This window comes from Macaca nemestrina, chromosome X, assembly GCF_043159975.1.
Source record: "Macaca nemestrina isolate mMacNem1 chromosome X, mMacNem.hap1, whole genome shotgun sequence".
In the NCBI taxonomy this organism is placed as follows: Eukaryota; Metazoa; Chordata; class Mammalia; order Primates; family Cercopithecidae; genus Macaca; species Macaca nemestrina.
The window spans coordinates 36,682,408-36,706,764 of NC_092145.1; the positions used below are offsets into that span (position 1 = coordinate 36,682,408).

At 44.2% G+C, this 24,357-nt stretch overlaps 1 protein-coding gene across 3 annotated transcripts in view; it reads right to left on the bottom strand.

The window, feature by feature from the left end:
* Positions 1-24,357, bottom strand: part of LOC105468383 (LON peptidase N-terminal domain and ring finger 3) — a 50,143-nt gene that overhangs the window by 20,715 nt on the left and 5,071 nt on the right. Inside the window, exons 3-6 of one of the 3 annotated variants that reach the window (XM_011718498.3) lie at positions 20,968-21,090; positions 16,844-16,999; positions 14,212-14,476; positions 13,324-13,414 (exon numbers count right to left, since the gene is read on the bottom strand). In XM_011718498.3, coding sequence (XP_011716800.2) covers positions 13,324-13,414; positions 14,212-14,476; positions 16,844-16,999; positions 20,968-21,090 — 635 coding nt within the window. The remainder of the gene's footprint in view (positions 1-13,323; positions 13,415-14,211; positions 14,477-16,843; positions 17,000-20,967; positions 21,091-24,357) is intronic. The other 2 variants (XM_011718500.3, XM_011718501.3) reach the window with 2 other exon arrangements.

Consider the following 24,357-nt stretch of genomic DNA (forward strand, 5'->3'; position numbering starts at 1 on the left):
GCCAGATTGAAAGAATAAATTCTGGATAATTCAGTTTATGCAAAGCTTTTACGTAGGCAAAACTAGATTGCATCACCTAGATATGCATATACGGGTAGTAAAGCTATAAAGAGAAACAGGATAAAAGTCAAGATAGTGGTTGGGGTAGGGAGGATACCTACCTCCCTAGGGGTATCCTCTATGATTGGGAAGAGGCATATGGGCAGCTTCTTGGGTCCTGGCAATGTTTTACTTCTTGAACTGAGAGGGGTTACATAAGTATCTTCTCTACAATATTTTGTTAAGAGAACATATTTATATTTTATGCACTTTTCCACTGTGTGTATTTCACAATTTAAAATATTTTTCAAAAGTGTGATTTGGAACCACTGCTGTGATCTAATTATCAGAGCAGCCAAACCAAAATATCTCATTTCCTTGGTAACTTAGTCCTGCGAATCTGAATGCCTTATATTATTCGATGGTACTAATGATGATGATTGATGAATCTGTATCTACAACTAATATGCAAAACTGTTTTTCCTGAGAATTTCGCAATTGGGCCTATTATTCATTTAAGAATGTAACCTAATGCAATCTATCTAAAATAACGAAGATATAGCTGGCTAATTAATTGCAATAAATACTGACATTTAGTGAGCAGATGAATAAAACACACACAAAAGGACACAGCAATCTCTTAGCAAAAGCTGTGATTAAAATGCCCCTGACTGAGTAGTAGCAAACACAAATGCGGCCACAGATGCTGCATAATTATTGCTTTGAAATAGTTCAAGGTTCAGATGCTTAGAATACATTACACTTTTCAATACTCAATTCATTTCTATATTTAGGGCTACTCTGCTTCTCTGCACGGCCTGAGTAAAGTGACTGGAACAGATGGAATCTATTTCTCTGGCTATATTTCTTGGTGTGTCAATACTGAACTTTGTATATTAAGAGGTGGTAATTATGATTAGCTTCATTATACTATTGAGAAAATTTAAACCCAGACAGGTTAAAATAACTTGCTTAAGATCACACAGCTAGCTGGTAAGTAGCAGGGCTTTGGGATGTGAGGTCAGATCTGACTCCCAAGCCCATCCTTCTTCTTCACTCTATGATGTGACAGCAACTATGTGCATGTATTTCTGCATCCAAATAGACATCATCCATCTACATGGAGATGCACACACTCATATGCACACTTTTCTCCCTCCCTCTCTCCTCTCTCCCTCCTTCTGAGAAAGAGAGAGACAGACGGAGAGAGAGAGAACTTGACTAGAATTCTTTTTATTTACCACTTTAGGTAACGATTTCAGAAAACACGTCCAAGAGGTATTTATAAATCAGAGCAGGGCCAGATTTTCACACAAAAAACATTTTACATTGTTACGTGATGGAGTAAACAATAGCAATAATAAATGCTTTCAGTTTGATGTCAGCCCGGATAAAATGTTTGGCTTGTCTGGAAATAGCTATCTTTTCCCACCAGTTACATCCTTGTATTGTGTTCTTTTGCTATCAAATGAAAGCAGAGGAAAGGAGGGAGGGGAGAAGGAGAGGGAGAAATAGGGAAAGAGGGAGGAAGAGAGAGTGACAGTGTGTGTGTGTATGAGAGAGAGAGAGAGAGAGAGAGAGAGATTGAATGAGAGTGAACTGACAGGATCCTTAACACCCAGCTACTTGAGTAGCTAAAACTAGGTTAAATATAAAGCTTCTTGTTAGAATTGACAAAGAGGTTACTGGGCCATTAGATAACTGGTTCAAATATCAAACATTCTTACTGCATATCTCAAAATGTCCTTGTCACCCCAAAAGTTCTGCTCCACAGCAGCCCCAGAGGTGGTCCCCAACAGCTAAGGTATCCACACGAGGCAAATATCAAAGGAGCACTTGCGACCACTAAGGATTGAGGGGCAGAGTTCTGAAGGGTTGAAGTTAGTGGGTAACTTCCCTCAACAGAGCTCTCCCAGTTCAGCAAGGGAGACTTGGAGATTGGAATGGTCCTCACTTACACACCTCGGATTATTGTTCCACTCACTCTTTCCACCCTTTTCCCTGTAGAACTTACAACCTGCTCCTCCTAATTTTCTCTCTAGAATCCGTGTATACAAATTCACACTCTAACTTGTTTTTCTACAAATGCAGCTCCACGAAACTGGATTTCATACTAAAATCTTGCACAAATAGTACAAATGTCTAATTTCATGACCTCCACAGATTGTTTCAGACTATCTTTACTCCCAGACACTCTCCCACAAGCACACATGAGGGTAACAAGAGAACCAATCATATTCCTAACACCAAGAAAGAGAAGAAAAATACTGCAGAGGTGGAATCAAAAGCTTTTTCAATGCTAACATAATTCAAGCTGAAGCATGTGTATGAAATAGCCTCTGTCCACATCCGACGTCTAACTTACAGACAAACCCTGTTGGAAAGGGAACTACATGCTTCTGACCGATGGCTGCAGTTTTCAGAACCTCAAAATCCAGAGTTCTTTCTAGATTTAGTAGGTTTCTTATCACCATCAAGCAGCGAGAGGCCAGCTATAACTTAGCAGCTTATGCAATGGCTACTCCAGGCACAGAGGGTTTTTGTTTTGTTTTGCTTTGTTTTGTTTTGAAGTCTCACTTAGAACGGAGGGGCAGGATAAGAGAAATGGTGGCTTTTAAATTTCGAGTGAGCCAACTAGAAGGGGGTCTTATCCTCTTGGTGTTTATTTCTTGGACCAAATTGGGAGACCTCCTTCAAAGCCCCCTGTTGAGTTCAAGGACAAACAAGATGAAAGGGAGAAAGCAGAGGAACAAAAGAACTTACACCTCAGGATTCTTAGTTTTCAGAGAAAACACAAACAGGATGAGTCTGTATGTTTGATTTCTTGTCCCCTGGATGTTGGGGGGAGTGTTAAGAAGGATACGCACAACAAAGACCTGGTCCCTGAGCAGGCTAAGTCAATCTACTCCACAGCTCACATCATGGGCTTAGAGTCACAACAGTATTACCTACAGGAGCCCATTGCTCTGCCTGGAAGTAGGATTTCTCTATCTTCTACTTTGGCTTTGCCAGAACCCACCTGCCATTCTATCGTGAGGGAGTGAGGGAAGTAGTGAAAGGAACCTGCTCATTTAGCCCCTCCCACCCTAGCCCACTCCACCCACACCAACTCCTGACATCATGTGAGGCTTGCTTTGAGTGCTTCAATATTCCACCTGCTGAGTAGGTCTGCCAAAGCTTATGAGCAAATCTGGCATCCAAAATTTTTTTTTAAGAGAAAGAAGGTCTACATTTCAGGTAATGGCTATGTTACTCATTTTTAGTCATCCGACAACAGTCATTCAGAATACAAATGCAGGTGATCAATATGAGAAGCATATGTGCCCATTAAAGGGCACATATCTGAGCAGTTTCTGCTGGCTGGATCCCACCATGTAGTGTATGAAAATACTTTTTTAGGGCTAGGCACAGTGGTTCACGCCTGTAATCCCAGCACTTTGGAAGGCCAGGGTGGGTGGATCACCTGAGTTAGGAGTTCAGGACCAGCCTGACCAACACGGTGAAACCTCATTTCTACTAAAAATACAAAAATTTGCCAGGCAGGAGGCTGAATTGCCTGAACCGGGAGGTGGAGGACGCAGTGAGATGAAATCACACCACTGCACTCCAGCCCGGGTGACAAAGTGAGACTCTGTCTCAAAACCAAAATTAATTTAACTTAGTTTTTAAAAATTAAATAAAAAGACTTTTTGTTATATTTTCTCTTGGGTCAATCATCTTAAAATAAAAAAAGAAATTATTTTTCCATAAGTTATTGGGGTACCGGAGGTATCTGGTTACATGAGTAAGTTCTTTAGTGGTGATTTCTGAGATTGTGGTGTGCCATCACCCGAGCAGTATACACCGCACCATGTTTGTAGTCTTTTATCCCTCACCCTCCTCCCACTTTTCCTCCCAAGTCCCCAAAGTCCATTGTATCATTCTTATGCCTTTGCATCCTTATAGCTTAGCTCCCACATATCAGTGAGAACATACAATGTTTTGTTTTCCATTCCTGAGTTACATCACTTAGAATAATCTCCAATCTCATCCAGGTCACTGCAAATGCTGTTAATTTATTCCTCTTTATGGCTGCATAGTATTTCATTGTATATATATACCAGAGTTTCTTTATCCACTCGTTGATTGATGAGCATTTGGGTTGGTTCCACGATTTTGCAATTGTGAATTGTGTTGCCATAAACATGCATGTGCAAGTATCTTTTTTGAATAATGGTTTATTTTTCTCTGGGTAGATACCCAGTGGGATTGCTGCGTCAAATGGCAGTTCTACTTTTAGTTCTTTAAGCAATCTCCACACTGTTTTCCATAGTGGCTGTACTAGTTTACATTCCCACTAGCAGTATAGAAGTGTTCTCTGCTCACCACATCCACGCCAACATCTACTGTTTTTTGAGTTTTTTATTATGGTCATTCTTGCAGGAGCAAGGTGGTATCTCAATGTGGTTTTGATTTACATTTCCCTGCTCATTAGTGATGTTGAGCATTTTTTAATGTTTGTTGGCCATTTGTGTATCTTCTTTTGAGAACTGTCTATTCATATCATTAGCCCACTTTTTGATGGGATTGTTTTTTTCTTACTGATTTAAGTTTGTTGTAGATTCTGGATATTAGTCCTTTGTCAGATGTATAGATTCTGAAGATTTTCTCCCACTCTGTGGGTTGTCTGTTTACTCTGCTGACTGTTCCTTTTGCTGTGCAAAAGCTCTTTAGTTTAATTAGGTCCCAGCTATTTATCTTTGTTTTCATTGCATTTGCTTTTTGGTTCTTGGTCATGAAATCCTTGCCTAAGCCAATGTCTAGAAGGGTTTTTCCAATGTTATCTTCTGGAGTTTTTATAGTTTCAGGTCTTAGGCTTAAGTCCTTAATCCATCTTGAGTTGATTTTGTATAAAGAGATGAGGATCCAGTTTCATTCCCCTACATGTGGCTAGCCAATTATCCCAGCACCATTTGTTGAAAAGGGTGTCCTTTCCCCACTTTGTGCTTTTGTTTGCTTTGTTGAAGATCAGTTGGCTGTAAGTATTTGGGTTTATTTCTGGGTTCTCTATTTTGTTCCATTGGTCTATGTGCCTATTTTTACAACAGTACCATGCTGTTTTGGTGACTATGGCCTTATAGTATAGTTTGAAATCAGATAGTGTGATGCCTCCAGATTTTTTCTTTTTGCTTAGTCTTGCTTTGGCTATGCAAGCTCTTTTTTGGTTCCATATGAATTTCAGAATTGTTTTCTTCTTATTCTATGAAGAATGATGGTGGTATTCTGATAGGGATTGCATTGAATTTGTAGATTGCTTTTGGCAGCATGGTCGATTTCACAATATTGATTCTACCCATGAGCATGGGATGTGTTTCCATTTGTTTGTGTCATCTCTGATTTCTTTCGGCAGTGTTTTGTAGTTTTTTTTTGTTTTGCTTTGTTTTTTTGACGCAGTATCCCTGTCGCCTGGGCTGGAGTGCAGTGGTGCAATCTCTGCTCACTGCAAACTCTGCCTCCCGGGTTCACGCCATTCCCCTGCATCAGCCTCCCAAGTAGCTGGGACTACAGGCACCCGCCACCAGGCCCAGCTAATTTTTTGTATTTTTAGTAGAGATGGGGTTTCATCATGTTAGCCAGGATGGTCTCAATCTCCTGACCTCATGATCCACCCGCCTCGGCCTCCCAAAGTGCTGGGATTACACGCATGAGCCACTGTGCCTGGCTTGTGTTTTGTAGTTTTCCTGTAGAGGTCTTTCGACTCCATGGTTAGGTAAGTATTTTATTTTTTTACAGCTATTGTAAAGGGGATGCTTGATTTGACTCTCTGCTTGGTCGCTGTTGGTGTATAGAAGAGCTCCTGATTTGTGTACATTAATCTTGTATCCAGAAACTGTACTGAATTCTTTTATCAGTTCTAGGAGCTTTCTAGAGGAGTCCTTAGGGTTTTCAAGGTAAACAATCATATCATCGGCAAACAATGACAGTTTGACTTCCTCTTTACTGACTTGGATCCCTTTATTTCTTTCTCTTGTCTGATTGCTCTGGCTAGGACTTTCAGTACTCTGTTGAAAAAGAGTGGTGAGAGTGGGCATCCTTGTCTTGCTCCAGTTCTCAGAGGGAATGCTTTCAACTTTTTGCCGTTCAGTATTATGTTGGTTGTGGGTCTATCACAGATGACTTTTATTACATTAAGGTATGTCCCTTGTATGCTGATTTTGCTGAGAGTTTTAATCATAAAGGGATGCTAGATTTTGTTGAAGGCTTTTTCTGCATCTATTGAGATGATCATGTGATTTTTGTTTTGATTTCTGTTTATGTGGTTTATCACATTTACTGACTTGCATGTTAAACCATCCCTGCATTCCTGGTATGAAACCCACTTGATCATGGTGGATTATCTTTTTTTTTTTTTTTTTTTTTTTTGAGATGAAGTCTCATACTGTCGCCCAGGCTGGAGTGCAGTGGTGTGATCTCAGTTCACTGCAAGTTCCACCTCCCAGGTTCACGCCATTCTCCTGCCTCAGCCCTTCTACTACCTGGGACTACAGATGCCCGCCACCACGCCCAGCTAACTTCTTTTGTATTTTTAGTAGAGACCAGGTTTCACCATGTTGGCCAGGATGATCTTGCTCTCCTGACCTTGTGATCCACCCACCTTGGCCCAAAGAGCTGGGATTACAGGCGTGAGCCACTGCACCCAGCCCAGATTATCTTTTTAATATGTTGTTGGATTTGGTTAGCTAGTATTTTGTTAAGGATTTTAGCATCTGAGTTCATCAAGGATATCAGTCTGTGGTTTTCTTTTTTTGGTTGTCCTTTCCTGGTTTTGGTATTAGGGTGATACTGGCTTCATAGAATGAATTAGGGAGGGTTCCTTCTCTATCTTGTGGAATAGTGTCAAAAAGATTGTTACCAATTCTTCTTTGAATGTCTGGTAGAATTCTGCTGTTAATCCGTCTGGTCCTGGACTTTTTTTTTTTGCTAGCAATTTTTAAGTTACCATTTCAACCTTGCTGCTTGTTACTGGTCTATTCAGGGTATCTCATCCTTCTTGATTTAAGCTAGGAGGGTTGTATTTTTCCAGAAATTTATCATTCTCTTCTAGGTTTTCTAGTTTATGTGCATAAAAGTGTTCATAGTAGCCTTCACTAATCTTTTGTATTTCAGTGGTGTCATTGTAGTATCTCCTGTTTCATTTCTTAGTGAGGTTATTTGAATTTTCTCTCTTCTTTCCTTGGTGAATCTTGCTAATGGTCTATCAATTTTACTTATCTTTTCAAAGAACAGGCTTTTTGTCTCATTTATCTTTGGTATTGTTGTTGTATCAATTTAATTTAGTTCTGCTCTGATCTTGGTTATTTCCTTTCTTCTGCTGGGTTTGAGTTTGGTTTGTTCTTGTTTCTCTAGTTCTTTGAGGTGTGACCTTAGATTGTCTGTTTGTGCTCTTTCAGACTTTGATGTAGGTGCTTAGGGCTATGAACTATCCTCTTAGCACTGCCTTTTCTGTATTCCAGAGGTTTTGATAGGTTATGTCATTATTGTCATTCAGTTTGAAGAATTTTTTAAATTTCCATTTTGATTTTGTTTTTGACCCAATGCTCATTCAGGAGCAAGTTGTTTAATTTCCATGTATTTGCACAGTTTTATTCCACTGTGGTCTCAGAGAGTACTTGATATCATTTTAATTTTCTTAAATTTATTAAGGCTCATTTTATGGTCTATCATATAGTCTATCTTGGAGAAAGTTTCATACACTGTTGAATAGAATGTGTATTCTGCAGTTGTTGGATAAAATGTTTTGTATGTATCTGTTAAGTCCATTTGTTCCAAGGCATAGTTTAAATCCATTGCTTCTTTGTTGACTTTCTGTCTTGATGACCTGTCTAGTGCTGTTAGTGGAGCATTGAAGTCCCCCACTATTATTGTGTTGCTGTCTATCTCATTTCTTAGGTCTATTATGAATTGTTTTATAAATTTGGGACTTCCAGTGTTAAGTGCATATATGTTTAGGATTGTGATATTTTCCTGTTGGACAAAGCCTTTTACAATTATATACTGTCCCTTTTTGTCTCTTTTAACTGCTGTGGCTTTACAGTTTGTTTTGGGCCGGATGCAGTGACTCACGCCTGTAATCCCAGCACTTTGGGAGGCCAAGGCAGGTGGATCATGATGTCAGGAGTTCAAGACCAGCCTGACCAACATGGTGAAACCTGGTCTGTACTAAAAATACAAAAATCAGCCAGGCGTGGTGGTGCATGCCTGTAATCTCAGCTACTCAGGAGGCTGAGGCAGGAGAATCACTTGAACCTGGGTGGCAAAGGTTGCAGTGAGCCGAGATCACACCATTGCACTCCAGCCTGGGTCTCAGAAGGAGACTCTGTCTCAAAAAAAAAAAAAAAAGTGTTTTGTTTGATATAAAACTAGCTACTCCTGCTCACTTTGGGTGTTCATTTGCATGAAACGCCTTTTCCCACCCCTTTACTTCAAGTTTATGTGAGTCTTTATGTGTTAGGTGAGTCTCCTGAAGGCAGCAGATGGTTGGTGAGTTCTTATCCATTCTGCGGTTCTGTATCTTTTAAGTGGGGCATTTAGGCCATTTACATTGTTAGTATTGAAATGTGGTGTACCGTTGCATTCATCATGCTCTTTGTTGCATGTGTACTTTGTTTTATGTTTTTGCTTTTTAACTTGTAGTTTTGTTTTATAGGTCCTATGTGATTTATGCTTTAAAGAGGTTCTCTTTTGATGTGTCTCCAGCATTTACTTCAAGACTTAGAGCTCCTTTTAGCAGTTCTTGTAGTGGTAGCTTGGTAATGGCAAATTCTCTCAGCATTTGTTTGTCTGAAAACGACTGTATCTTTCCTTCATAAGTGATGCTTAGTTTCACCGGATACAAAATTCTTGGTTGGTAATTGTTTTGTTTGAGGAGGCTGAAGATAGGTCCCCAGTCCCTTCTAGGTTTTAGGGTTTCTGCTGAGAAATATGCTGTTAATCTAATAGGTTTTCCTTTATAGGTTAGCTGGTTGCTGTCTCAGTTCTTAAGACTTTTTCTTTCATCTTCACTTTGGATTATCTGATGACAATGTGCTTAGGTGAGGATCTGCTTGTGATGAATTTCCCAGGTGTTCTTTGTGCTTCTTGTATTTGGCTATCTAGGTCTCTTACAAGGCCAGGGAAGTTTTCCTCAATGACTCCCCCACATACATTTTCCAGACTTTTAGAATTTTCTTCTTCCACAAGTACACCAATTATTATTAAGTTTGGTCATTTAACATAATCCCAGACTTCTTGGAGGCTTTGCTCATATTTTCTTATTTGTTCATATTTTCTTATTCTTTTTTCTTTTTTTCTTATTTATTTATTTATTTATTTATTTTTAGTGAGACGAAGTCTCGCTCTGTCACCCAGGCTGGAGTGCAGTGGCTGGATCTCAGCTCACTGCAAGCTCCGCCTCCCGGGTTTACACCATTCTCCTGCCTCAGCCTCCAGAGTAGCTGGGACTACAGGTGCCTGCCACCTCACCTGGCTAGTTTTTTGTATTTTTTTAGTAGAGACAGGGTTTCACCATGTTAGCCAGGATGCTCTCGATCTCCTGACCTCATGATCTGCCCGTCTCGGCCTCCCAAAGTGCTGGGATTACAGGCTTGAGCCACCACGCCCGGCCTTTAATTTTTTTTTTATTATACTTTAAGTTCTAGGGCACATGCACACAACGTGCAGGTTTGTTACTTTTTTCTTTGTCTTTGTTGGATTGGATTAATTTGAAGACCTTGTCTTCGAGTTCTGAATTTCTTTCTTTCTTTCTTTCTTTTTTTTTTTTTTTTGAGATGGAGTCTCGCTCTGTAGCCCAGGCTGGAGTGCAGTGGCTGGATCTCAGCTCACTGCAAGCTCCGCCTCCCGGGTTTACGCCATTCTCCTGCTTCAGCCCCCCGAGTAGCTGGGACTACAGGCGCCCGCCACCTCGCCCGGTTAGTTTTTTGTGTGTGTGTATTTTTTAGTAGCGACAGGGTTTCACCGTGTTAGCCAGGGTGGTCTCGATCTCCTGATCTCATGATCTGCCCGTCTCGGCCTCCCAAAGTGCTGGGATTACAGGCTTGAACCACCGCGCCTGGCCTGAATTTCTTTCTTCTACTTGTTCAATTATATTGCTGAGACTTTCCAGAGCATTTTGCATTTTTAAAAGTGTCCAAAATTTCCTGATTTTTTTTTCTTTAAGCTATCTATTTCCATGATATCTCTCCCTTCACTTTTTTTTTTTTTTTTTTGAGATGGAGTCTCACTCTGTCACCCAGGCTGCAGTGCAGTGGCGTGATCTCAGCTTACTGCAAGTTCCGCCTCCTGGGTTCATGCCATTCTCCTGCCTCAGCCTCCCGAGTAGCTGGAACTACAGGCACCCGCCACCACGCCTGGCTAATTTTTTTGTATTTTTAGTAGAGACAGGGTTTCACTGTGTTAACCAGGGTGGTCTAGATCTCCTGACCTCATGATCCGCCTGCCTTGGCCTCCCAAAGTGCTGGGTTACAGGTGTGAGCCACTGCGCCCAGCCTCTCCCTTCACTTCTTGTACCAGTTTTTGGATTGCCTTGCATTGGGCTTTGCCTTTCTCTGGTCTACCCCTGAGTAGCTTAATAACTAACCTCCTGAATTCTTTTTCAGGTAAATCAGGGATTTCTTCTTGGTTTGGATCCATTGCTGGTGAACTAGTGTGTATTTTTGGGGGTGCTGAAGAACTTTGTTTTATCATATTACCAGGGTTGGTTTTCTGGTTCCTTCTCATTTGGGTAGGCTCTGTCAGAGGGAAGGTCTAGGGCTGAAGGCTGTTGTTCAGATTCTTCTGTCCCACGGGGTGTTCCCTTGATGTAGTACTCTCCCCCTTTTCTTATGGATGTGGCTTCCTGTGAGCCAAACTGCAGTGATTACTGTCTCTCTTCTGGGTCTAACCACCCAGAGTCTACCTGGCTCCGGGCTGGTACTGGGGACTGTCTGCAGAGTCCTGTGATGTGAACCATCTATGGGTCTCTCAGCCATAGATACCAGTGCCTGTTCTGGTGGAGGCAGTCAAGGGTGCAACGGACTCTATGAGGGTCCTTAGCTTTGGTGGTTTAATGCTCTATTTTTGTGCTGGTTGGCCTCCTGCTTGGAGGTGGTGCTTTCCAGAAAACATCAGCTGTGGTAGTGTGGAGAGGGAGCAGCAGTGGGCAGGGCCTTAGAAATCCTAAGATTATAGGATGTCTTCCACTTTGTCTTCCACTACCAGGGTGGGTAGGGAAGGACCATCAGGTGGGGGCAGGGCTAGGTATGCATGAGTTCAGATTCTCCTTAGGCGGGTCTTGCTGCAGTTGCTGTGGGGGATGGGGGTGAGATTCCCAGGTCACTGGAGTTGTGTACCTAGGAGGATTATGGCTGCCTTTGATGAGTCATGCAGGTTGCCAGGGAAGTTGGGGAAATACAGCAGTCACAGGCCTCACCCAGCTCCCACGCAAACTGAAGGGCCAGTCTCACTTCCACCGTGACCCCCTCCAACAGCCCCAAGTCTGTTTCCAGTCGGAGAGTGAGAGGGGCTTGAGAACTTGCCCGAGGCTATTTGCCTTCCAGAGTATTTAGGGTGTCTCCTGGGTCCTGCAGAAGCAACCCACTTCCTTCAGAGGGACTGTGGGTCCTCTCGGGATTGCTGGTTTGTTCTTGTAGTCAATCTGGAGCTCCATAGTCCTCCCTGCAGGACCCACCAGCACAACAAAGAGCAGCCTGCCAACCATCTTAATATTTGTGCGGATATCTCAGCCTCCTTTTAGTGCTCTTTTGGAAAACAAACACATTTGTGAATCTGCTAAAGGATGTGGACCTTATACTTGAAAACCCATATACTTTAACACACAACTTCGAGACATTCATACATCTATTAGAATCCATATATAGAACATCCTCAGAGGTCCATAGACCCAAAGTTTCCTTCTGGACCTCTGGTCTAGAAGGAAAAAAAAAGTTAACATTTACTGAGTATCTATTATATGCCAGACACTATTCCAGGTGTTAAATAGATTTTTCTCAATTAATCATGACAACCCCATGGAGTAGGTACACTGTTCTCTATTTTACTGACAAGAAAACAGTAGCAGAGAAGGTCACTTGCTCCATCCAGGTAAACAGCCAGTAAATGACAGCACCAGGGAGCCCCTCCTCTAAGCTACTAAGTCACAGCTGTGAAATCAAAGACATGTAAGCAATTTAAAAAAAGATTGTATATGGTTACACACACCATAATCATAGCTTCTTTTTTGGGGGGTGGGGAAGCATGTGGATAATCTGCCTCTCCAGAGATCTGAGGAAGTAGAGATAATGTGGCACTGGTTGGTGGGGAGATACTTGGCTAAGTATCTCAGGCCCACCACTAATATTCATGGCACAACACAAAACAAAAGCTAGTCAGGCCCACCACTTGGCTTCCCAAGAATAGATCTGTGGCAGTGACAGTAGTCCTTGAACTTGAGTTCTTGACGGTGTAACTGAGATTAGTGCTGGGGTCCAAAATTTAAATTATCTCTAGGGGTTGGAATGTAATGCAATTGTGACACCAGGTTGGAATAAGGCATTTGGGCGGCAGGGGGCATGGTCAACTGGAGAGTACACGTCCTGTCTCAAGACATTCACATTTAAGAAAAACAACCCCCATGAGGGCCAAACAAAAGACATATTCAGACCAGGTGCAGTGGCCTGTAATCCCAGGACTTTGGGAGCCCCAGGCAGGCAGATCCCTTGAGCTCAGGAGTTTGAGACCAGCCTGGGCAACATTGTGAAACCCTGTCTCTACTAAAAATACAAAACCTAGCCAAGCGTGGTGGCGCAGGCCTGTAATCCCAGCTACTTAAGAGGCTGAGGCACGTGAATCACTTCAACTGGGGAGACAGAGGTTGCAGTGAGCTGAAATTGTACCACTGCACTCCAGCCTGGGCAACAGAGCAAGACTCTGTCTCCAAAAAAAGATACACACACACACACACACACACACACACACACAAGACATATTCAGACATATTCAGCCCAGTGGGCCATCAGTTTATGACCTGCGAATAGACCGTTCCCTTCACACTCCAGGTTTTTCCCACGTCAAGAGTCAGGAATGCAGGGAATGCAGTCTGTGGGAAGGGGACACAAGCTGACCCACGTGACAATCAACGTTGTGATTTCCATTCCGTTAGAGCTATGCTTTTTACATGCTAACCAACCCAGCAGTAGGTCACTAGCAGAAAGGTCCAGACACCAGAGATGAAGAAACATCAGGAAGTAAATGATAGTACACAGGACGTACCTCATACATAGAGCGCATTCAAGGTCAGATGCGTCGAAAGATGCAAGTGGTAAACTGAGAGCAGGTTTGTCCCCCTGATCAGTGGGAGGATCTGTGATTTAGAAAGCAAGAAGTCAGCAGTGGAGTAACCTCGGTTTCATAGATAGTACTTCTGAGGCAAAAGAATCCAATGCGTTTTTCACTTTGCCACTCTCACCACCACCTCCCAGAGAGTTGATTTAGTGGACACCTGAGCCATTGAGAGTGGGACACTCAGAAGTAGGTTCTCAGAGGTTTCCAGCAGCCCCAACAGAAAGAGAAATGCAAGTCAAAGAATGTCCAGGAGCCCTGGGGACTTCATTCAAATGCAACAGGCACCTCTCTCAACAGCAGAAGCTACAGCAACTCAATGGATTGAGCCAGGCCTTCAAAGCTAAAACTGAATCTTGGCACTGCCAAACTCTCGTGGAAAGATAGCAAGCCACAGCTGCAGCTTCTCACATGCCTACCTATGGGAACACAGCTGGGAATGAGCAGGGTGAGGCCTGACCTCACTTTCCTCATCCTGCATTCCTAGAATGGGGATGAGGGTAGCGAGAGGTTGCCCTAGAAGGAAGTGGCATCCCCATGGGTATGGGATGCCATTAGTTGATACTGTGCTTGACCTAATGCCTTGGCGTTCCATTATATTAATAATTAGTATCAAACACTTACTACAGTGTGCTACGCACAGTGCATGCTCTCACAGAAGCCTCATAGGAATCTTTGAGGCCACACAGCTCATAAATGCCAAAGCTGGGTCACACACCCAGAGACTAAGGAGCCCCCGGACAGAGGTAAGTAACTTGTATATACTGGTGAGCCCAGGGATCTCCTCCAAGCTACCTTCTCCCTGGGTAGAGCCAGTACCTTGCTTGGAGGCTTTATTAGGCATCCCTGTGTCTTCTTGGGATTCAATTTGGCAATGTTTCCTTTTCTTTTCCTGGCATTTTCCAGTCTTGCTGGAAGCAGCTTTTGGAGAGGTAGCATCCCACTTCTCCTCCTCTTCTTCCTGGTCTTTCATGTGGTGCTGCTGACCATCCCCCTTCACTTTAGCTGGATCCATCAGACTGCTGCCATCTCCCCTGGCTGCTGCTTCCTCCTGACTAGAACAATGTGGGAGCTCCAGATTGTCCTGGATGAAGAAAGAGCCACATATCAGAATCTTCTTAGGACCAATATTGTCCTCTGATATTCTTACCCAGAGGGACAAAGGGAAACTATAGAGTCCTGATCCCCACCCCAATTGCAGAGTGAACACAGAGCTCAGCTGGGGGGCCGTCATAAGGTATTATTTCCTACTTCTTGTTCACACAGCATCTGCAACCAAGGCATGCCCAGCTTGGGTGGAGTTAGGGAACTTCCCTAGGCAAGGACAGGAAGGTATGTAGGAGGAGAGGCTCCTTGAGCAGGTCCAAAAAGGGGAAATGCCAGGGCTAGCAACAGTTCCCCTTCCCATCAAATCCTTCCCCAGTAACCACTTTAGCAAAACCAAGGCAGGCAGTGAGGGCAGATCCTGTCACTCAGTAGTTCCTCTGGCCCTCACTGCCATTCACGGCCGTCTGTGATCCCCAAACTCCAGCTCCAAAAGGACTTTTGGTAGGGCTTTGGCACAGGTCTGCTCACAGGCCTGCCAAGTTACCTCATGCTGCAGGGCTGTATGCTACGCTAGTCAAATGAACAAGGTACAAACTATTCCTTTTACTAGATTTGGGGTGAAAAGCATTAAAAAAAAAAAAAGACAAAATCACCTGGCAAAAAAAAAAAAAACAAAAACAATGTCTCTAGGCTTTTAAAGAATATTTTCCCAGGAGATGGATATTTGAAAAAGGATTTAGAAATAAGTGCAATAACAACATGTTTATGCAGATTTACATGGAGAACCCCTCTCTAATCTAAACCCATAGTCCACAGGTCAAGATATTCATCTTGTTGTTTCCCTCTAACCCTACCAAAAGAAAATTGGTAGACAGGTGAAAAAGGGGAGCACACAGCTGGGAGAAAACGATGAGGTGAGGAGAAAAATAGTGTGGGTTTTCTGTCTCTCACTTGGGGAGTTAGGGTTTTCTCCAGCACAACAGCAGTACTACAACCTTGACTTTCGATGAACCGAAGGCATTGGCCACTCAGGAGTATACTGCTTTGCAAAGCAAAGTTTGGGTGGAAATCCAATCCTTGTTCCCCAGCTAGTTCACACTGGAAAGCCAAGGCTGCTATTTTTCTTCTTTTCAGATGGAGCTGCAATCAGAAGTCACTCCAGGCATTTGGGTTCAGTATTAGCATCCTCAATCATGTAATAGTGATCTTAATGATTGAAATCACTGGGGGTTCTCTGATTTCAGGAGCTCCTCTAAGTTCTGCTGTTTTTTAACAAAAGCGGGGCACACCTGCATTTCAGTCCTTTTTTGAGAGTCCAGGGCTTACACACAGAAGAACATGGGGCATGAATGGAGGGAAAACTGCCCCCTAAAGGTGCCCAGGCATTCAGTGCTAAACTCTCCCCTGGAGTCTGCGCTTCTGATCCTCAACTTCTGATCACTTACCCTCTGCCGGGAAAGCCAGGGCCTGGAGCCCATCTCTCTTGTGTTCTGTTTTCTGGTTTTCAAAGAAAGGTACAAATACCTGTCCTCCTCCCAGGTCCTTCAACTCAACATTCTTTCCAACATCTCTTTCCTCTTCTCTGTTACAAATATGTATTGGAAGCTTACTTATGTATAAGGCATAGTGCAAGAATATAAAATTACGTCCATTTGAGAATCAAACAGAGTTGTCTTTGCACAGGGTAAGTGCTGGCACTCAAAGGCCAGCAGTTTGAACAGACGAAAGCTCCAAAGGAGGGAGAAAGGAGGGATCCTCAGGCCCTCTTCCCAGACTCCTCCCCAAAGCCTATAAACCCACTCAAATTGTACGGCCCAGGGGCAGTGAGCCAATTCCTTTTTAGTTCTGTCAAATCTCTCTTGGCTGGATCTAACCAAGAACTGAAAAAAAAAAAATGTATCCTAGCACTTTGGAAGGCCAAGGCGGGAGGATCACTTGAGGCCAGGAGTTTGAGACCAGCCTAGGCAAAAATGGTGAAACCCCGTCTCTACCAAACAACAACAACAACAACAACAACAACAACAACAACAAAAAAAAAAAAACAGCCAGGCATGGTGGCTCATGCCTGTAGTCCCAGCTACTCGGGAGGCTGAGGTGGGAGGATCTCTTGAGGCCAGGAGTCTGAGGCTGCAGTGAGCCATGATCATATGACTGCCCTCCAGTCTGGGTGACAGAAAGACACCCTGTCTCAAAATTTTTTTTCAACGTAATGAATAATTCTGGGACCATGCCTGAAATTCACAACTGCATCTTTAAGAGGTTCTTTGCAAAGAACAGAACCACTAGTGACTCAATTTCTTCTTTCTCAGGAACCAAAATAGGAGAGGGAGGGCTCACTCCCCATGTTTGCCCACAAAACAGCCAAACGAAGTGTCACGAGCGAGCTGGGTGAGTTGAGTTTTACCTGTAACAACCTTGGCAGATTATGGCTGGTAACTTCAGTAGTCATTGACTCTACGTTTTCCTTTAATCTAGGGTGAGGTGCCAACAGCTTCAGGATATCGGGAGAATGTTCCTGAGAATCCCCCGGGACTGATGGTGAAAAGAAACTAAGGAGAAGCTGTGACATAAAACAGAAGACTTCACTACTTAAGTTTCTACAGGTGCCCAGGTGAAGGGGAGAAGGGCGGGGGTGAGGGAGCCAGCTTTTAGGGCAGAACTCCAGGGAGGAAGCCTTGGACCAGTGTCCCCAACACACCACACTGGGGCAGGGGTCCTCGCTTCAGCAGCCATCAGAATCAACTGAGGAACTTATGAAAAATCTAGGTCTCTACTTTCTACTACCATCTCCCCCAGGTCTGAAGTGTGGCCGAGGAATCTGGATTTTGAGAAGGCACTACAGATGCCTCTGTTGCCTAGCCAAGGTTAAGAGCCACGATGCTGGTGCTAACACTCCGCAGAAATATCTGCAGTGGGATTTTAAAACTCATCTAGGAGGAAAGAGACAGAGAGGTGAAGTCAGGAGAGAAACCTCAGTTGGAGAACTTGAAGTTCATAATACCTCAGTGAGTAGAAGTCTACAAATGTCTTCTAGGATCCTCACTGTTTCTTTTCTCCATCATCCATTTTGCTTCCTCCTCTCCCCACCATCACCCCTGGATCTTTAATCCCTTCAAAGCTGGGAACCTGAGCAGTTAACCGTTAGGAAAAACAGAACACCAGCTTCCTCCCTCTTCTCCCAGCCTTGCCTCCCCTATTCTGGCCTTTGCCTCCCAGAGGATGTTAGGTTAAGTTAAAGTACTAGGTGCAAGGAGGTTCCAGTCTCTTGCTCTTTTCCCTTGCAATTGGATAAGCTGGGAGGGTAGATGTGCATTCTAATGTAGCTTGCACCATTCACTGTCCACATTCTTGCCCCAAGTTTCCCCTGTACCGGCAAGGATTGTGTGAGTGTGTGTGTGTGTGTGTGTGTGTGTGTGTGTGTGTGTGTATGTGTGTTTCCATATACTGAAACATGTAACACAAGGAGAGCAGGTGACTTTGCTTCTAAAACCTACTCCAGTGCTTATCACCCAGCAGCTCCTGCAGTATTTGGAGACCCACTAAGGGATGCTCCAGTCCTGTGCTGAGGATACATAGTTAGGGTATTAATTCATCAGTGAAATTTGACAGAGCACCAAACTCCAGTTTGATTCATTCTCTGGCCTCCAGCAGTCTCTTCATGATGTTCCTTTAGATGCCAGCACTTGCCATGAAGCCAAACCCTGCTCAGCCTTCAAAGCTCAGCTCAAGTGCTACCTTCTCTCACTATTCCAGTCCTGTCCTATGCAGTAGAGAGTACACCATAATATAGCATCTTGAACACCACGTTGTTATCCTAGAAATGTGTCACAGATGTAAGCCTTTCTCTCCCGCCAGATGGCCAGCTTCTAGAGGGCACATAACAGATACCCAATAAATACTCATCCTACGGGATGGAATTGAATTAAGACACTTATCCACCCCAGGGTCCAGGGAGAGGCCTCGCATTCAGGCCCAAAGTCCTCAGATTGATCCTTATGTTTCCTTTCAGCTCTGAGAAACCCACTTTCCAGTTATGAGTTGGCAAAGGAGTTAAATGGGGAGGTACTCACAGCACCCTGGGCCATAAATGCCAGCTTTCAGAGGTCCCTCTTCCACAGGAGCCAAGGTTGGCCCTCTGAAGCCCTAATGAGTGACCCAACAGGACCAAGCCAGTTCTGAGGAGGCAGTATCCTTGGACTTCTCCCAAAAAGAGCATAATATTCTTCAATGGCAGCCACACAACATCACAAGGTACAAGGATGAAAGGGCAGAGGGTGGTGGGAAGGAAAAGGGAGAAATCAAAGGAAACAAAGCAGAAATAACAACAGCAGTTCCCTTCTTCATTTTACTACTTGCGATCTCTCTCTGTGCCTTCTCAATGGCATTGGAAAACAAAGGTTAGGGTCAATTCTCAGTGAGAATGATCACTCCACATGAATGAAAGTCAACTACACTTCAGCCTCAGCCTTAGAAAGGCCCAAATAGCTCAAGAAGGAGGAAAAAGAATCTGCAGCAAAAACAAACATTAAAAAGAAACACAAGCCTGTGAGTTCAAAGGCAGCTTATTAATGTCAACTCAACCTGCATCATCTCTGTCAAATCTTTAGCCCTAAAACTGGAATGATCTAGTAAATAAACACAACTGAGGACTCTCGACGTTCTTAATCGCTGCCATGGCCTCATCACACTCAGTGGAAATTCGCCTCTAAATTCTTGCCCTCACTTCAGAACTCTGTAACACTCATCATGGGCATACACTCGCTTGCATCATCTGGCATTTATGTTAACAAATGCAAGACTGTAAATTCCTTGAAGACTAAAACTGTGACTTACACCTCTTTGAGTCTCCAGAGCTTCACACAATGCCTTGCCTCAAACCATTAGGCAGCTGTGGAAATGACAACAGTTTGTCTATGAAAGCAGACTGGAGAGACAGGTCAGCCCAACTGATGACACCAAAAACATCTCAGGCCAACTGGGAAATGGACAAACAGGAGTCAAGAAACCATTCCTCCTTGGGTCTAAGACCTGCCTCTGTTGGCCTTTGCACGCTCTGTTCCCAAAGACAAGTTTCTTCTAACTGCCTTTGTTCATCACGGAACTGGAAAGTTCCATTGCTACTATTGACCCAGCATCACCAGTGAGTGCTGAGGCTGTGGCCATGTCCTCATGGGAAGCAGGATGGCAGAGCAGCTAAGATGCCAGGCTTTGGAAGCAGATAGACTTGGGTTTGAATACTTTCCCACCAATCACCAGCTGCATGACCTTGGGAAAGTCAGCAAGCCCGAGCTTCATCTGTCTCATCTGTAACCTGAGGATAAATAACCAAACCTAGCCTCAGGAATGTAGTGGGGTTTAAATAATCTACTCTACATAAAACGCCTAGCACAGTGTCTAACGTAGAAGAAATTCTCAACAAATGTTAGCTATTATTATTATCATTACATCATGGACTACACTTAAGATTTGGAGAAGGGTCCACAGCTTGAAGCAATTCTCCCCGAACCATGCTCCTCTCAAGCACACCTTTTTCACATACTCAAACCAATTCAAAGCAACTTCCCAGAAAGGAGATCCTTTGTGAGAGACAGAAAATCCAGGGCCAGTTCCCTTAGTTCATCGATTTTGCTAACCATTCCTTTCTAGAGCCTTCAGAAACCAGTTCTGTCTCTTGCTCAATTTCTTTATCCAATTCTCTGCCAAACCACACTGGGACAGAAACCGTAAGGCTCGGCAGTGAATAGCGGGTGGGGCACAAGGAGAGCAGAGACAACCTCCAACTGTCAGAATCCAACTCACAGGCCAATTACCCAGACACCAGCAGAGTAAACTGTAAAACAATAAACAACAAAGTCCACGAATTGAAGATGCCTGAGCCTTCACTCATGCTCTCGGTATTTCACACCATTTTTCTTTTATAACTACCACATTCTCCTGGGACCCAGGAGTTGGAATGACTGTTTGCATTCCATTGTAACGGTCTCTGACTAGCATTTGTGAGGCAGTGTGTTTTATTTCTAGCAAAGGAGCTGAAGGTTGGAGTTCTGTGTATGGTGATAGGAGAGGTGGGGACCACCAACGTCCCTTCCCAGGGGCTGGTTATCATGTGTGGATGGTGAAAACTGTGATTCAGCCAAAGAAAAGTTATGTAACAGTAGGTAGCCCCACACCCTGGATCTCTCATCAACAGCCAGAATGTCCTCAGTGAGCCTCAATCCCCATGTTAATGTACTTGATTTTGGTTTTTCTCCCACTGACAATCCAGACCCTGAGTCAAAGAAGCAAGAACATTCCTCACAGGCTCCTACAAAAATGTAGGAACTGCCCAATCTGATCATACACACCAGAAGGACGGTGTTTCTGGGCAATCAATTAGCACTCCCTTCTCCCTTTTGTCCCCTTAACCCAGGGAACCACCCACTCAGGACCCCAAATGCCAGGGAGGACAGCACCCTCACTCCCCTTCCTAGAGAAGACAGAGAGGTGAGGGTCCAATAGGCAGCTGGACCTGATGTCATTTCAACTCACTCTTTGGGCTTCACATCTTGCTCTCTTGTTCTTTCCATCAAGGGATACACAGTAGAGAAACTCCCTTAGTGCCTCCTCCACCTTGCCTAGGGTGGCTAAGGCTTGGGCTTTTCTGAAATGTGCCTGGAAGGAAACATTAGCATTCAATCCCATTTTATTCAGCCTATTAACACTACTGCTCTAACAATAACTAACCCAGAGCACTCTCTGTTGTGTAAAACATTTTAAAAGGACTCTCTTATCTACAGCCCTAAAATGTAGGCAACTGTTCTAATGCCATTATAAAGAAGACAAAACTGAAACCCAGAAACTTTAACTTGCCCAATGTAACACAGCTGGTAAATTGTGGAATCGGTTTGAACCTGGGACTGACTGATACCAAAGCCTGTATTCTTAACCACTCTGCCACACTACCTTGTCTGTGCCCCACCATTGTACGGAGTGACCATCAAATGTAGCAAGAACCCCTATTTGACCACATGCTAACCTGCTTTCAGGGCCTGCCCAGCTATGCCTTCGTTTGAACTAGTCTCTCAAGTAAAGAACTAGTCCTCAGTAGTGGCTTGAAAGAGCACCTAAACTAACTGATCAATTTTCAGAAGAAGCCCGGGAGAAGGGATCTGACCTACCCAAGACCTCAAAGGTAGCTAATGGCAAAGCTGGAACTAGAACTGCAGTCTCAGGACTCCCAGGATGCTCTTCTCCACAAAGCAGACTGCCCTTCAGAGGGCTAACCAGGGGCTGAGCAGATGCTTACTCTCCTAGGGGCTTGGATCACTGCTGCTCCCTCACCACATACTTTAAAAAGTATGAAGAAGTTTATGGTTCCTCAGGGCCCAAGCCCAACTACTCTGGGAAAGACACTCTAGGGAGAGCAGAGAAACATCCTGGGAAAGAAGGAAGAAAAAATAGTAGTTGGGGGAGAGGGCTGCCCTCTGTGTGTGTCTTGAGACAGGTGGACACTAGCAACTTGGCTTGAAGAGCATTTCACTTGAGTCATCTAGGACGTCCCTCCACCCAGTGGCCTGCTCCCTTGCCTCCTCCATTGGCAGCACTAAGCCTAACTTAGTGAATGAAGTGATCCAGGTTGTGGCTGCTGGATACTCCCCTGCCTTCCTTTCTAACATGCCTCTTTGCAGGCCCCAGAGCCCTCAGGCTATGGCCTGGCTGCAGGGGCTGCCCTGAAGCTGCCTTCTTGAGCAGTGGCCCCTGCTCCAAACCTCTCGAGGACCTTTCTGCATTCCCCCAGCTCCTTCTGAAGCCTTGTCTTGGCTGATACATGGATGTTGATGGCCTCCCTTGTTGCTTCTCCCAGCAGTGTTTTGGGAAAGGCTTGCATGACATCACAGGGCAGCTAGAGGGGAGAAGTGTTGGGAGACTGGAAAGGCCTCTGTGTGATCCCACTAATCATATCAAGTAGCAATCCATATACTCCTTTAGAATCTTGCTCTGTCACCCAGGCTGGAGTGCAGTGGTGGATCTCGGCTCACTACAACCTCCGCCTCTTGGGTTCAAGCGATTCTCCTGCCTCAGCCTCCTGAGTAGCTGGGACTACATGCATGCATCACCATGCCCGGCTAATTTTTGTATTTTTAGTAGAGATGGGGTTTTACCATGTTGGCCAGGCTGGTCTCAAACTCCTAACCTCAAGTTATCCACCTGCCTCAGCCTCCCAAAGTGCTGGGATTACAGGCGTGAGCCACCGCGCCTGGCCAACCCATAAACTCTACCTGCTCAGGGCAACCAGCTCACACCACTGAGAGCTGTATCACCTGCAGGATGTGCAGAGTACCACACACTCTGTCTGGATGGCTGGAATAGAGAATAGGGCTGCCAGATTAAACCCCTACACTTGGGGCATTTTACACAGAAATGTTGGGAAATATGCAAATCAGGGTGGGAGGTGGTTTTGAATTATATGCATCACTTCCAGTCTTCTCTTAACCCCCAAGACAATAAATTATCTCATCACTGCCCCCACCTATCACTTCATCACTATGGGGAAATGAAACTCCTATTTAATACTTTCATCAACTCTTCCTTCACTGGGGAAATCACTTTTCCCATTTCACACCCAAAATGCTTCATTGCTTCTCAGTTCTGCTTCTCACCACACTATCTAGGTTCTTAGCCGTAAGATCTAGGCTTAGGGTGGAGGTGGAAAGAGCTGCAAGTCCTCTTACTCCTAGGCAGCTCCCTGACTTGCACTACTGGGAGACCGAAAGTGCCCCCACTAAAGCTCCTTTGGGTTAAGACACTGGTGCCTTGTATTAAACACTAAATGTGTTCCTTGGGGAAAAAAAACATACTAATTCATCATCACTCATGAAAACCTTCTCAGGAAAGAACATACAATATTCAACTGACATTCATGGCAGAGTACACAGGTCCACATGCTTTATCTGGTTTCCAGATCCAAAAAAGTTCTGATAATCCATTGTTTTCATAAACTCGACATCAAAATTCATTAGATGGCAAAACCTGACCTAAACTGATATAAAGTGTTTAAAAATATTTAGCCCACTGAGTGTGAATTTTCACAGAATCTGCTGGATAGTGTGTTTGATTACAGGAAGCTATCCAGAGCTCACTGAGACCTAATATATGGTCCTTGCAAAATATAAAACATTCTGGATTCTGAACACTTCTGATCTTATAAGATTCAGATAAGGGATCATGGACTTGAACTTGGATACATTGGTTTTCTGAGGAAGGCATCCTTGGGTTGTGTAGAGAGAGAGCATTACACCCAGCAATCTTTATAGCTTGCAGAATGTCCTCTTGGCCACGTTCACTTTTGACCCTCACTGCATCATTGCGAGGCAGTCAGGGCAGATACCAATAGCTTCATTTTGCAAACAAGGATACTTGGGGTTCAGAGAGTGAAGTCACCTCCCCATGGTTTCCAAGTAGTAGAGCACAGGCTCAAATCTAATCTTCTAAACAAAGTACTGACATATGGCTGAGGGCCAGTCCTGAAGCCAGGCAAAGATACGGAAAGTGACACTTTGCATCCTGGCATCCTGAGAGGTGTCCAGGCTGTTTTTCTTCTCACCCCCCATCTGACCTAAATCCTTGGGGACACTGGCAGGCTGACTGACTATATTAAGGACTTGAAATGGCACAACCATTGTGTGAGTGTGAGGATCCCTTCAGAGAAAACTGGTTAAGCTGCCAAGGAGCCTGGCTATCAGTAGAGGTTCAGGAGCACCAGGCCAGCAACACCACTCTCACCTTCCTCTTTCTAATGTCCCTGGAAAATGATGATAATGATGGCGATAGAAAACATTTATGTAGGCCGGACACGGTGGCTCACGCCTGTAATCCCAGCACTTTGGGAGACTGAGGCAGGTGGATTGCTTGAGGCCAGGAGTTTGAGACCAGCCAACA